We start from the raw sequence: 12,075 nt of genomic DNA on the forward strand, positions 1-12,075 counted from the left end.
CTCTGGTTGTATAGAGGTCTATGCTTCATGTGTTAAAGCTGCATTCTCTCTACTGACCACCAGGGGGCGACTCCTCTGGTTGTATAGAAGTGTATATATATATATATATATATATATATAATATTATATAAAGAACACTGAACTGACAGCAGGTCTAAATGTTTCCTCAAGCTCAGGTGAACCTGTCGGAACAGCTGGTAGCGTGACTTCCTGTGAGGAGGAGGGACTTCCTGTCTCACGCTCTTGTCTCCCCTCAGGGTACCGGATGAGGATCGGCTCCAGCACCGACAAGAAAGACTCGGGGCGGATCCACGTGGACTTCGCTCAGGCCAGAGACGACCTGTACGAGTGGGAGTGTCAGCAGCGCCTCCTGGCCCGGGAGGAGCGGCACCGCCGCAAGGTCCACGAGGACCGGCTGAGACCGCCATCTCCTCCTCCCATAGTGCACTTCTCTGAGCACGAGGCGGCCATGTTGGCAGAGAGGCTGAAAGGTGAGGACGACCTCTTGAAGGTCGAACATCCAGAGACGACATGAGAAGGTTAAACGTTTCAGTAAAGAGTCAGAACCTGAAGGCATCTTCAACCTTTCACTGTTCACAACATGTAGGAAGGTCCTCCTCCTCTCCCTCCTCCTCCTCCTCCTCCTATTCCTCCTCCCCCTCCTCCTCCTATCCCTCCTCTCCCCCTTTCCTCCTCCTCCTATCCCTCCTCCTCCTCCTCTCCCTCCTCCCCCTCTCCTTCCTCCTCCTCCTCCTCCTCCTCCTCCTATTGATTCTTATCTCCATGATTAAAATAGTTTTACAGTAGGAAGCTCACGGACAGTTTCATCAATCTTGACAACGGGAACTAAATGTTTCAGCATTTAACATTTTAATGGTTCATATTGGAGAATCAGATCAAGTTATAGACAAAGACCTTGTCTGTAGTGTTTGTTATTAAAGCAGCAATAATACTTTTAGACATACACTGACCACTAAAGTTATGCAATAGTAATATCATAGTAATATTATAGTAATACAATAGTAATATCATAGTATTACAGTAGTATTACAGTAGTAATACAATAGTAACAGAGTAGTAATATCGTAGTATTGCAGTAGTAATACAATAGTAACAGAGTAGTAATATCATAGTATTGCAGTAGTAATACAATAGTAACAGAGTAGTAATATCGTAGTATTGCAGTAGTAATACAATAGTAACAGAGTAGTAATATCATAGTATTGCAGTAGTAATACAATAGTAACAGAGTAGTAATATCATAGTAATATTATAGTAATACAATAGTAACAGAGTAGTAATATCATAGTATTACAGTAGTAATACAATAGTAACAGAGTAGTAATATCGTAGTATTGCAGTAGTAATACAATAGTAACAGAGTAGTAATATCATAGTAATATTATAGTAATACAATAGTAACAGAGTAGTAATATCATAGTATTACAGTAGTAATACAATAGTAACAGAGTAGTAATATCGTAGTATTGCAGTAGTAATACAATAGTAACAGAGTAGTAATATCATAGTAATATTATAGTAATACAATAGTAACAGAGTAGTAATATCATAGTATTACAGTAGTAATACAATAGTAACAGAGTAGTAATATCGTAGTATTGCAGTAGTAATACAATAGTAACAGAGTAGTAATATCGTAGTATTGCAGTAGTAATACAATAGTAACAGAGTAGTAATATCATAGTAATATTATAGTAATACAATAGTAACAGAGTAGTAATATCATAGTATTACAGTAGTAATACAATAGTAACAGAGTAGTAATATCTTAGTAATATTATAGTAATACAATAGTAACAGAGTAGTAATATCATAGTATTACAGTAGTAATACAATAGTAACAGAGTAGTAATATCTTAGTAATATTATAGTAATACAATAGTAACAGAGTAGTAATATCATAGTAATATTATAGTAATACAATAGTAACAGAGTAGTAATATCATAGTATTGCAGTAGTAATACAATAGTAACAGAGTAGTAATATCATAGTAATATTATAGTAATACAATAGTAACAGAGTAGTAATATCATAGTATTACAGTAGTAATACAATAGTAACAGAGTAGTAATATCGTAGTATTGCAGTAGTAATACAATAGTAACAGAGTAGTAATATCGTAGTATTGCAGTAGTAATACAATAGTAACAGAGTAGTAATATCATAGTAATATTATAGTAATACAATAGTAACAGAGTAGTAATATCATAGTATTACAGTAGTAATACAATAGTAACAGAGTAGTAATATCGTAGTATTGCAGTAGTAATACAATAGTAACAGAGTAGTAATATCGTAGTATTGCAGTAGTAATACAATAGTAACAGAGTAGTAATATCGTAGTATTGCAGTAGTAATACAATAGTAACAGAGTAGTAATATCTTAGTATTGCAGTAGTAATACAATAGTAACAGAGTAGTAATATCATAGTAATATTATAGTAATACAATAGTAACAGAGTAGTAATATCATAGTATTACAGTAGTAATACAATAGTAACAGAGTAGTAATATCGTAGTATTGCAGTAGTAATACAATAGTAACAGAGTAGTAATATCTTAGTATTGCAGTAGTAATACAATAGTAACAGAGTAGTAATATCATAGTAATATTATAGTAATACAATAGTAACAGAGTAGTAATATCATAGTATTACAGTAGTAATACAATAGTAACAGAGTAGTAATATCTTAGTATTGCAGTAGTAATACAATAGAAATACAATAGTAATATCGTAGTATTGCAGTAGTAATACAATAGTAATACAATAGTAATATCGTAGTATTGCAGTAGTAATACAATAGTAATACAATAGTAACAGAGTAGTAATATCATAGTATTACAGTAGTAATACAATAGTAACAGAGTAGTAATATCGTAGTATTGCAGTAGTAATACAATAGTAACAGAGTAGTAATATCGTAGTATTGCAGTAGTAATACAATAGTAACAGAGTTGTAATATTGTAGTATTGCAGTAGTAATACAATATTAACAGAGTAGTAATATCATAGTTTTACAGTAGTAATACAATAGAAATACAATAGTAATATCGTAGTATTGCAGTAGTAATACAATAGTAATACAATAGTAATATCGTAGTATTGCAGTAGTAATACAATAGTAATACAATAGTAACAGAGTAGTAATATCATAGTATTACAGTAGTAATACAATAGTAACAGAGTAGTAATATCGTAGTATTGCAGTAGTAATACAATAGTAACAGAGTAGTAATATCCTAGTATTGCAGTAGTAAGACAATAGTATTACTTCACTGTTGTTGTCAGATTAGTGTTCCACTTATTAATCATTGAGCAACAACAACAACCAGGAGATGAAAAGCCGACTGCACCAGCTTCCTGTTAGCAGCCTGTTGCTAGGCAACACTGAAGGAATCGGTCCAGATTCCCGTCTCCAGCTGCAGTCAGTTAAATAAACGATGCTTCTGAGCCCAATGGAGCGTTTCTCTCCATCCTCTCGTTGTGAACATCAACAACCGTGTTCTCAGTGAATAACCTCTTCATGAGTCATGAATCCTTTCTTCCCCTCTCACACAGCGGAGTGCGTCTCGTTCTTTGTGCTCGCCGTGTAATCCTTCAGTGTGTTCTCATGGCTGCTGCAAGGAGCTCACTAAACGTTCTGCGCCTCCATTCTCATTCAAATGGGGGGAGACTGGGACTTTATGACCGAGGACCGACGCTCGGCTGCTTTTGGTTGAAAGTGGAGGATCAGAAGAGCAGTTTGAGTCGTGGTGCTCAGTGAGCAGTGAGAGCTCCAGACCTCCGGCTCTGTTGGTTTAGCTGGCTGCGTGTTAAAGGCCCCATGAAACCACCTCCTGCTCCCCCTGAGGACGCATTCAGACCCTCTACTGCAGTACCACCACAACACTGCCAAACACTGGCTATCGTTTCAGGGTATAGTATAGCTGGTCATAATTAAAGTTGGTTATATTCTGTGGTTATAGCTGGTCATAATTGATTAATGTTGGTTATAATTGGTTATAGTTGGTTATATTCTGTGGTTATAGCTGGTTATAGCTGGTCATAATTGGTTATAATTGGTTTATAGTTGGTTATATTCTGTGGTTATAACCGGTCATAATTGGTTAACAGTGGTTATAATTGGTTATAGCTGGTCATAATTGGTTAACATTGATTATAATTGGTTATAATTGGTTATAGCTGGTCATAATTGGTTAAAGATGGTTATAGTTGGTTATAGTTGGTTATATTCTGTGGTTATAGCTAGTTATAGCTGGTCATAATTGGTTATAGTTGGTTATAATTGGTTATAGTTGGTTCTATTCTGTGGTTATAGCTGTTTATAGCTGGTCATAATTGGTTAACGTTGGTTATAATTGGTTATAGTTGGTTATATTCTGTGGTTATAGCTAGTTATAGCTGGTCATAACTGGTTATAATTGGTTTATAGTCGGTTATATTCTGTGGCTATAGCTGGTCATAATTGGTTAAAGTTGGTTATAATTGGTTATAGTTGGTTATATTCTGTGGTTATAGCTGGTTATAATTGGTTAAAGTTGGTTATAATTGTTTATAGTTGGTTATATTCTGTGGCTTTAGCTGGTCATAATTGGTTAAAGTTGGTTATAATTGGTTATAGTTGGTTATATTCTGTGGTTATAGCTGGTTATAATTGGTTAAAGTTGGTTATAATTGGTTGTAGTTGGTTATATTCTGTGGTTATAGCTGGTTATAATTGGTTATAGTTGGTTATATTCCGTGGTTATAGCTAGATTAGATAGCTGATTTGTGGGTATAGTTTGTTTTGAAAGAGTTGCCAATGTGATTGTTAGGATCCATAAACACTGATATTTGATATTTTCCAGATGACCACAACTTCAGCGAGGCGACGGTGGTGCTCTTCACCTGGATCGACCGCGGCGAAGTCAACCGCCGGACCGCCAACCACTTCTACTCCATGATCCAGTCGGCCAACGGCCACGTGCGGCGGCTGATGAGCGAGAAGGCTCAGCACGAGGAGGAGATGGAGCACGCCAAAGAGGTCTTCAAGAACGCCCTGCTGGCCATCCTCAACCAGTGTAAGCTCCCTTTACCCTCCTCACCAGACCAGCAGCTGGTAGGTACCACGAGCAGCTTCTTGAGGGGCCTCAAGCTGGTTTAAGGAGCAATAAACCAGTGCTCCACATCCTCTTCATCTATTGAGGTTCTCACCACAAAGAAACAATCAACATAAACATTTCAAAACAGCTTCAACCTGGATCAACAGGATCAGATCCACCAGAACAGAAGTAGTGATCCACTACTGCGGGTCACATCTATATTTATGTTATTAATAAACAGGGTGTTTCTCTCCGCATCCATTTTAAAGCCCTCGATGCGAGTCATTCAGTCTGCAGCCCGGTCTCCATGACAACCCTCCCCCATCAGCTCCATCAGCCTCCGCTGGTCAACCGGAGGTTTGAAGGTCAGCGGAGAGACACTCGTCACTGTCTCTCTAAAAGGATTAAAGCTTTCTCTCTGCTTTGGTCTCCTCCAGCAAGTACACTCACGTATGTCCTTCTGATACTAAATATATAAACATATACATATATATAATACATAGATTGTATTCTACTGTACTACATCTCAGAAGTACACATTGTACTCTTTGTTTCAGACGTAGCAGAGCTCCTTTAATGACTTTAATGTCTTGCTCAAGGACACTTCGACATCTCTCCCCATAGTTGTTCAAGTGTCCTTGAGCAAGACACTGAACCGCTCCTTAATAACTAAGGATGGGTTTAATGCAGAGAAGAGGGATCAATAAAAGTGTACATTATTATTAGTATTAAATGTGAGAAACCTGAACACAGACTGTGAGCAGAAACCTGGATCTGAACCAGAACTCTCCAGGTCTGACTCCAGGATCTGATGTGAACTGTGACGTGTAAACCAGATCACGAACTGGGCTCCGAGGGCGTCAATGAGGAGGAGGAGGAAGACAGAAAGTCCGATGAGGATGATGATGAAATATCACTAAGGCGTCAGTAGCCTCCCTGGTGAGTATCTCTGAGGAACTCTGAAAGGGAACATCTATCCTCAGAACGTTTCAAGCAGTCTGGTTCCCTCACAAAGTCCTCGTCCTCAGTGAGTCTGCCTTGGTCAGTCCAACAGGAAGTGAAGCAGCAGGTGATGTAAGTACGGACAGACATCACATGATCACACCTGTCACCAGTGTGCAGATCAATACACCTGATCGGTCTCTCAGTGAGGAAAAGAGCTGTTTGTTGTTTACACTGTTTATCTGTAGAACCGGGTCCCCCCTGAACCCCCTGAACCCCCTGAACCCTCTGGACCCTCTGGACCTGCAGCTGAATCACAAACAATTTGTTCATGTTTGTCAAATACTTTTAAATGTTTGGGAAGTCACATTCGGTCATCATGTGCTCAGTGAAGACTCTGCAGGACTCAGAGAACCTTCTGGTCCTAGGACCAGCTGCACGTTTCTTTTTAGCAGTGCGTTTCTACTAGCAGTGCGTTTCTTACTAGCAGCGCGTTTCTTACTAGCAGCGCGTTTCTTACTAGCAGCGCGTTTCTTGTTAGCAGCACGTTTCCTTCTGGTGGCGGGTTTCTTTCAAGCTGTGCATTTCTTGCTAGCGCAGCATTTTTTACTAGCAGCACGTTTCTTACTAGCGGCGCATTTCTTTGAGCAGCACGTTTCTTTCTAGCAGCACGTTTCTTACTAGCAGTGCGTTTCTTTGAGCAGCACGTTTCTTTCTAGCAGCACGTTTCTTACTAGCTGTGCGTTTCTTTGAGCAGCACGTTTCTGCCTGGCAGCACGTTTCTGCCTGGCAGCACGTTTCTTACTAGCAGTGCGTTTCTTACTAGCGGTGCGTTTCATACTAGCGGTGCGTTTCATACTAGCGGTGCGTTTCTTTCTAGCGGTGCGTTTCTTACTAGCGGTGCGTTTCTTACTAGCAGTGCGTTTCTTACTAGCGGTGCGTTTCTTACTAGCAGTGCGTTTCTTACTAGCAGTGCGTTTCTTTGAGCAGCACATTTCTGCCTAGCAGCACGTTTCTTACTAGCAGTGCGTTTCTTTCTAGCAGTGCGTTTCTTTCTAGCAGTGCGTTTCTTACTAGCAGTGCGTTTCTTTCTAGCAGTGCGTTCCTTCCTAGCAGTGCGTTTCTTTCTAGCAGTGCGTTCCTTCCTAGTAGTGCGTTTCTTTCTAGCAGTGCGTTTCTTACTAGCAGTGCGTTTCTTTCTAGCAGTGCGTTCCTTCCTAGTAGTGCGTTTCTTTCTAGCAGTGCATTTCTTTCTAGCAGTGCATTTCTTACTAGCAGTGCGTTTCTTTCTAGCAGTGCGTTTCTTACTAGCAGTGCGTTTCTTTCTAGCAGTGCGTTCCTTCCTAATAGTGCGTTTCTTTCTAGCAGTGCATTTCTTACTAGCAGTGCGTTTCTTTGAGCAGCACATTTCTGCCTAGCAGTGCGTTTCTTTCTAGCAGTGCGTTTCTTTCTAGCAGTGCGTTTCTTACTAGCAGTGCGTTTCTTTCTAGCAGTGCGTTCCTTCCTAGTAGTGCGTTTCTTTCTAGCAGTGCATTTCTTACTAGCAGTGCGTTTCTTTGAGCAGCACATTTCTGCCTAGCAGTGCGTTTCTTTCTAGCAGTGCGTTTCTTTCTAGCAGTGCGTTTCTTACTAGCAGTGCGTTTCTTTGAGCAGCACGTTTCTGCCTAGCAGTGCGTTTCTTTCTAGCAGTGCGTTCCTTCCTAGCAGTGCGTTTCTTCCTAGCAGTGCGTTTCTTACTAGCAGTGCGTTTCTTACTAGCAGTGCGTTTCTTTCTAGCAGTGCGTTTCTTACTAGCAGTGCGTTTCTGCCTAGCAGTGCGTTTCTGCCTCGCAGTGCGTTTCTTACTAGCAGTGCGTTTCTGCCTAGCAGTGCGTTTCTGCCTAGCAGTGCGTTTCTTACTAGCAGTGCGTTTCTGCCTAGCAGTGCGTTTCTGCCTAGCAGTGCGTTTCTTACTAGCAGTGCGTTTCTGCCTAGCAGTGTGTTTCTGCCTAGCAGTGCGTTCCTTCCTAGCAGTACGTTTCTGCCTAGCAGTGCGTTTCTTAATAGCAGTGCGTTTCTTTCTAGCGGTGCGTTTCTGCCTAGCAGCACGTTTCTTACTAGCAGTGCGTTTCTGCCTAGCAGTGCGTTTCTTTGACCAGCCCGTTTCTTACTAGCAGTGCGTTTCTTTTTAGCAGTGCGTTTCTTACTAGCAGCACGTTTCTGCCTAGCAGTGCGTTTCTTCCTAGCAGTGCGTTTCTTACTAGCAGCACGTTTCTGCCTAGCAGTGCGTTTCTTTGACCAGCGCGTTTCTTACTAGCAGCACGTTTCTTTGAGCAGCACGTTTCTTTCCTCTTCCCTCACAGATGACTCCTCCCTCCTCACCTTCACCTGAGCACATGATGAACCCTTAACAGACGTCCAGGCTCCTGCTGTGTTAGCCTCAGTCAGTGCTACAGCGCTACATAAACGGCTTGGTTTGTCTTGACCCTGCTCCTCCTCTTCCTCCTCCTCCTCCTCTTGCTCCTCCTTCTACTCCTCCCCTTACTTCCTGTTCACCCCAAAGTCGAGCAGATCACCGCCGTTTTCACCGCCGCCACCAGGCAAAAGGCATGGGACCATTTCTCAAAAGCTCAGCGCAAGAACGTAGACATTTGGAGAAAGCAGTGTGAGGTTAGTAAACCTTTGTGTTGTCTCCCCCTTCCCCTCCACCACAGACAGGAGACAGACAGACAGACAGACAGACAGGTGACACACAGACACACAGACAGACAGACAGGTGACACACAGACAGAGAGGTGACAGACAGATACACAGACAGACAGGTGACAGGCAGACGACACACAGACAGACAGACAGACAGGTGACAGACAGACTGACAGACAGACAGACACAGACAGACAGGTGACAGACAGACAGGTTACACACAGATACACAGACAGACAGGTGACAGGCAGACGACAGACAGACACACAGACACACAGACAGACAGACAGACAGACAGACAGACAGACAGATACAGACAGACACAGACAGACAGGTGACAGACAGACAGACAGACAGACACAAACAGACTGACAGACAGACAGGTGACAGACAGACAGACAGGTGACAGACAGACAGACAGACAGACAGGCCTCTCATCGTGTCATCTCTGCAGATCCAAAGATCCGACGCCTCCTGGAAAGAGTGTGAGACGTTGCCGTAGCAACAGTGATTTCCAGGGTTACGTCTCTGATAAATTATTTAAATGCAGATAACGAGTGAACATTAAAATGCAGAAATAAAAACAAATCCAAGAAAGAAATAAAGTGAAAGATATATAATATATAATATAATCTTCTTGTGATTACATTGGATATGAATCATTTAACTTCCTCCACAACAACGTGCACTTGTTTTATTTCTGCGTTTTGAAAGTCGGTCCGATTAGAGATGAAGCTCCGTCTCTGAGAGGTAAGACACAGTGAGGCAGTCGGAGACGGCGCCCCCTAGCGGCCACTGGTAAGCATGGCCTCAGCGTGAGGAGACACCGAGTCCACCACACGACCCGGTACTGAGGCTTCAATGTGAGGAGACACCGAGTCCACCACACGACCCGGTACTGAGGTCTCAGTGTGAGGAGAGTCCACCGAGTCCACCACACGATCCGGTACTGAGGCTTCAGTGTGAGGAGACACCGAGTCCACCACACGACCCGGTACTGAGGCTTCAATGTGAGGAGACACCGAGTCCACCACACGACCCGGTACTGAGGCTTCAGTGTGAGGAGAGTCCACCGAGTCCACCACACGACCCGGTACTGAGGTCTCAGTGTGAGGAGAGTCCACCACACGACCCGGTACTGAGGCTTCAGTGTGAGGAGAGTCCACCACACGACCCGGTACTGAGGCTTCAGTGTGAGGAGAGTCCACCACACGACCCGGTACTGAGGCTTCAATGTGAGGAGACACCGAGTCCACCTCACGACCCGGTACTGAGGCTTCAGTGTGAGGAGAGTCCACCACACGACCCGGTACTGAGGATTCAATGTGAGGAGAGTCCACCACACGACCCGGTACTGAGGCTTCAATGTGAGGAGAGTCCACCACACGACCCGGTACTGAGGCTTCAGTGTGAGGAGAGTCCACCACACGACCCGGTACTGAGGTCTCAGTGTGAGGAGAGTCCACCACACGACCCGGTACTGAGGTCTCAGTGTGAGGAGAGTCCACCTCACGACCCGGTACTGAGGACTTCCTGTCTGTGTGTCCCGGTGTCTCAGGAGCTGAGGAACGCCCACAGCGAGGAGATCATGGGCATCAGACGGGAGGAGGAGATGGAGATGTCGGACGACGAAGAAGACGAGAACCCCTCCAAGAGGCTTCGCACCGAGGAGAACGGTGAGAACCCGTCATGTCTTCATTGGGTTCTACCGTCTCTACTTCATGTCTTCATTGGGTTCTACCGTCTCTACTTCATCTCTACTTCATGTCTTCATTGGGTTCTACCGTCTCTACTTCATCTCTACTTCATCTCTACTTCATGTCTTCATTGATACATGAACATGCGTTCATGTATCTTTCAGGACCTTCAGTATGCTGTCTTTACCGGAGTACAATAGTTACTGTATTTATATATTTCTCCTCCTCCTCCTCTTCCTCCTCTCCTCCTCTTCCTATCCTCTCCTCTCCTCCTCCTCCTCTCCTCCTCCTCTCCTCCTCTTCCTATCCTCTCCTCTCCTCCTCCTCTCCTCCTCCTCCTCCTCCTCCTCTCCTCCTCCTCCTCTCCTCCTCTTCCTATCCTCTCCTCTCCTCCTCCTCTCCTCCTCCTCCTCCTCCTCCTCTCCTCCCCTTCCTCCTCCTCTCCCACAGGAGTATGTGATCAGACCCAGGCGTCTCTGAAGGAGGAGAACGACTCCCTGCGTTGGCAGCTGGAGGCGTACAGGAACGAGGTGGAGCTGCTGAGGAGGGAGCAGAGAGGAGGAGGAGGAGGAGGAGGAGGAAGATATGATGAAGATCCTCCAGTGATTCAGAGCTCTGAGGTTCAGATCCAGCTGCTGCAGAAGAACATGCACAACATGCAGCAGGTCAGCTGTTTATGTATCTGTCAGGACCTTCATCCATACCATAATACACGTTGTCCTCAGGTCACTGACGATGACATATGTATTTTATATATATACATATATAATACATATAATACATATATATATAATACATATATATATACAGTACATATAGTACATATATGTATATACATATTATATATCTATATATATATACTTTACTCTAATTTTCTTTATTTTCCTCGATCAAACTAACTAAACCAAACAGCATTTCTTTCCCACAATCCTTTGCTGCACTGGTTTCATAAAGCACCACAGAGAGTTCATCTGATGGGACTCGACTTCCTGTCGCTCTCGATCTAAAGTGACAGCACTGATAGAACCAGACACACACACACACACACAGACACACACAGACACACACACACACACACACACACACACACACACACACACAGAAACACACACAGACACACACACACACACACAAACACACACACACACACACAGAAACACACACACAGAAACACACACAGACACACACACACACACACACAGACACACACACACAGAAACACACACAGACACACACACACACAGACACACACACACACACACACACACACACACACACGTGTTGCACTCTTGTCGCTTCTCGTTTGTCACCCGATGATGTTTCCGTTCTCGTGGCGGCGACGCAGAAATATTTCATTAACCTACTTTATTACAAATAAAGACTAAATTATTCCGTGAACATTGATTCAAATATGAATCATCTCTCTTTCTTATGAAAGATCTCACCGTCATGACTCGTTTTATGAATGATTTAAATGATTGGTAAATAACCGGAGAAATTTATCCGATCATAAACAAACGTAATAATAAACAAATACAAATGAATGAATTAAGCTTAATTAAAGAAGTCATTGAGGATGACTGTTTGTTACAGTTTAATTTAACTGATGTCCATTTACTTTGGTTAATATGTAAATATTAATATATATA

General features: G+C 42.6%; 1 protein-coding gene across 2 annotated transcripts in view; it reads left to right on the forward strand.

Annotated features, from left to right (window-relative positions):
• Positions 1-12,075, forward strand: part of enox1 (ecto-NOX disulfide-thiol exchanger 1) — a 73,830-nt gene that overhangs the window by 48,159 nt on the left and 13,596 nt on the right. For both annotated transcript variants that reach the window (XM_034562395.1, XM_034562396.1), the window contains exons 7-11: positions 258-491; positions 4,872-5,084; positions 8,590-8,696; positions 10,288-10,405; positions 10,877-11,091. In XM_034562395.1, the coding sequence (XP_034418286.1) occupies positions 258-491; positions 4,872-5,084; positions 8,590-8,696; positions 10,288-10,405; positions 10,877-11,091 (887 nt within the window). The remainder of the gene's footprint in view (positions 1-257; positions 492-4,871; positions 5,085-8,589; positions 8,697-10,287; positions 10,406-10,876; positions 11,092-12,075) is intronic.

This window comes from Cyclopterus lumpus, chromosome 21 (assembly GCF_009769545.1).
Source record: "Cyclopterus lumpus isolate fCycLum1 chromosome 21, fCycLum1.pri, whole genome shotgun sequence".
NCBI classification, from domain to species: Eukaryota; Metazoa; Chordata; class Actinopteri; order Perciformes; family Cyclopteridae; genus Cyclopterus; species Cyclopterus lumpus.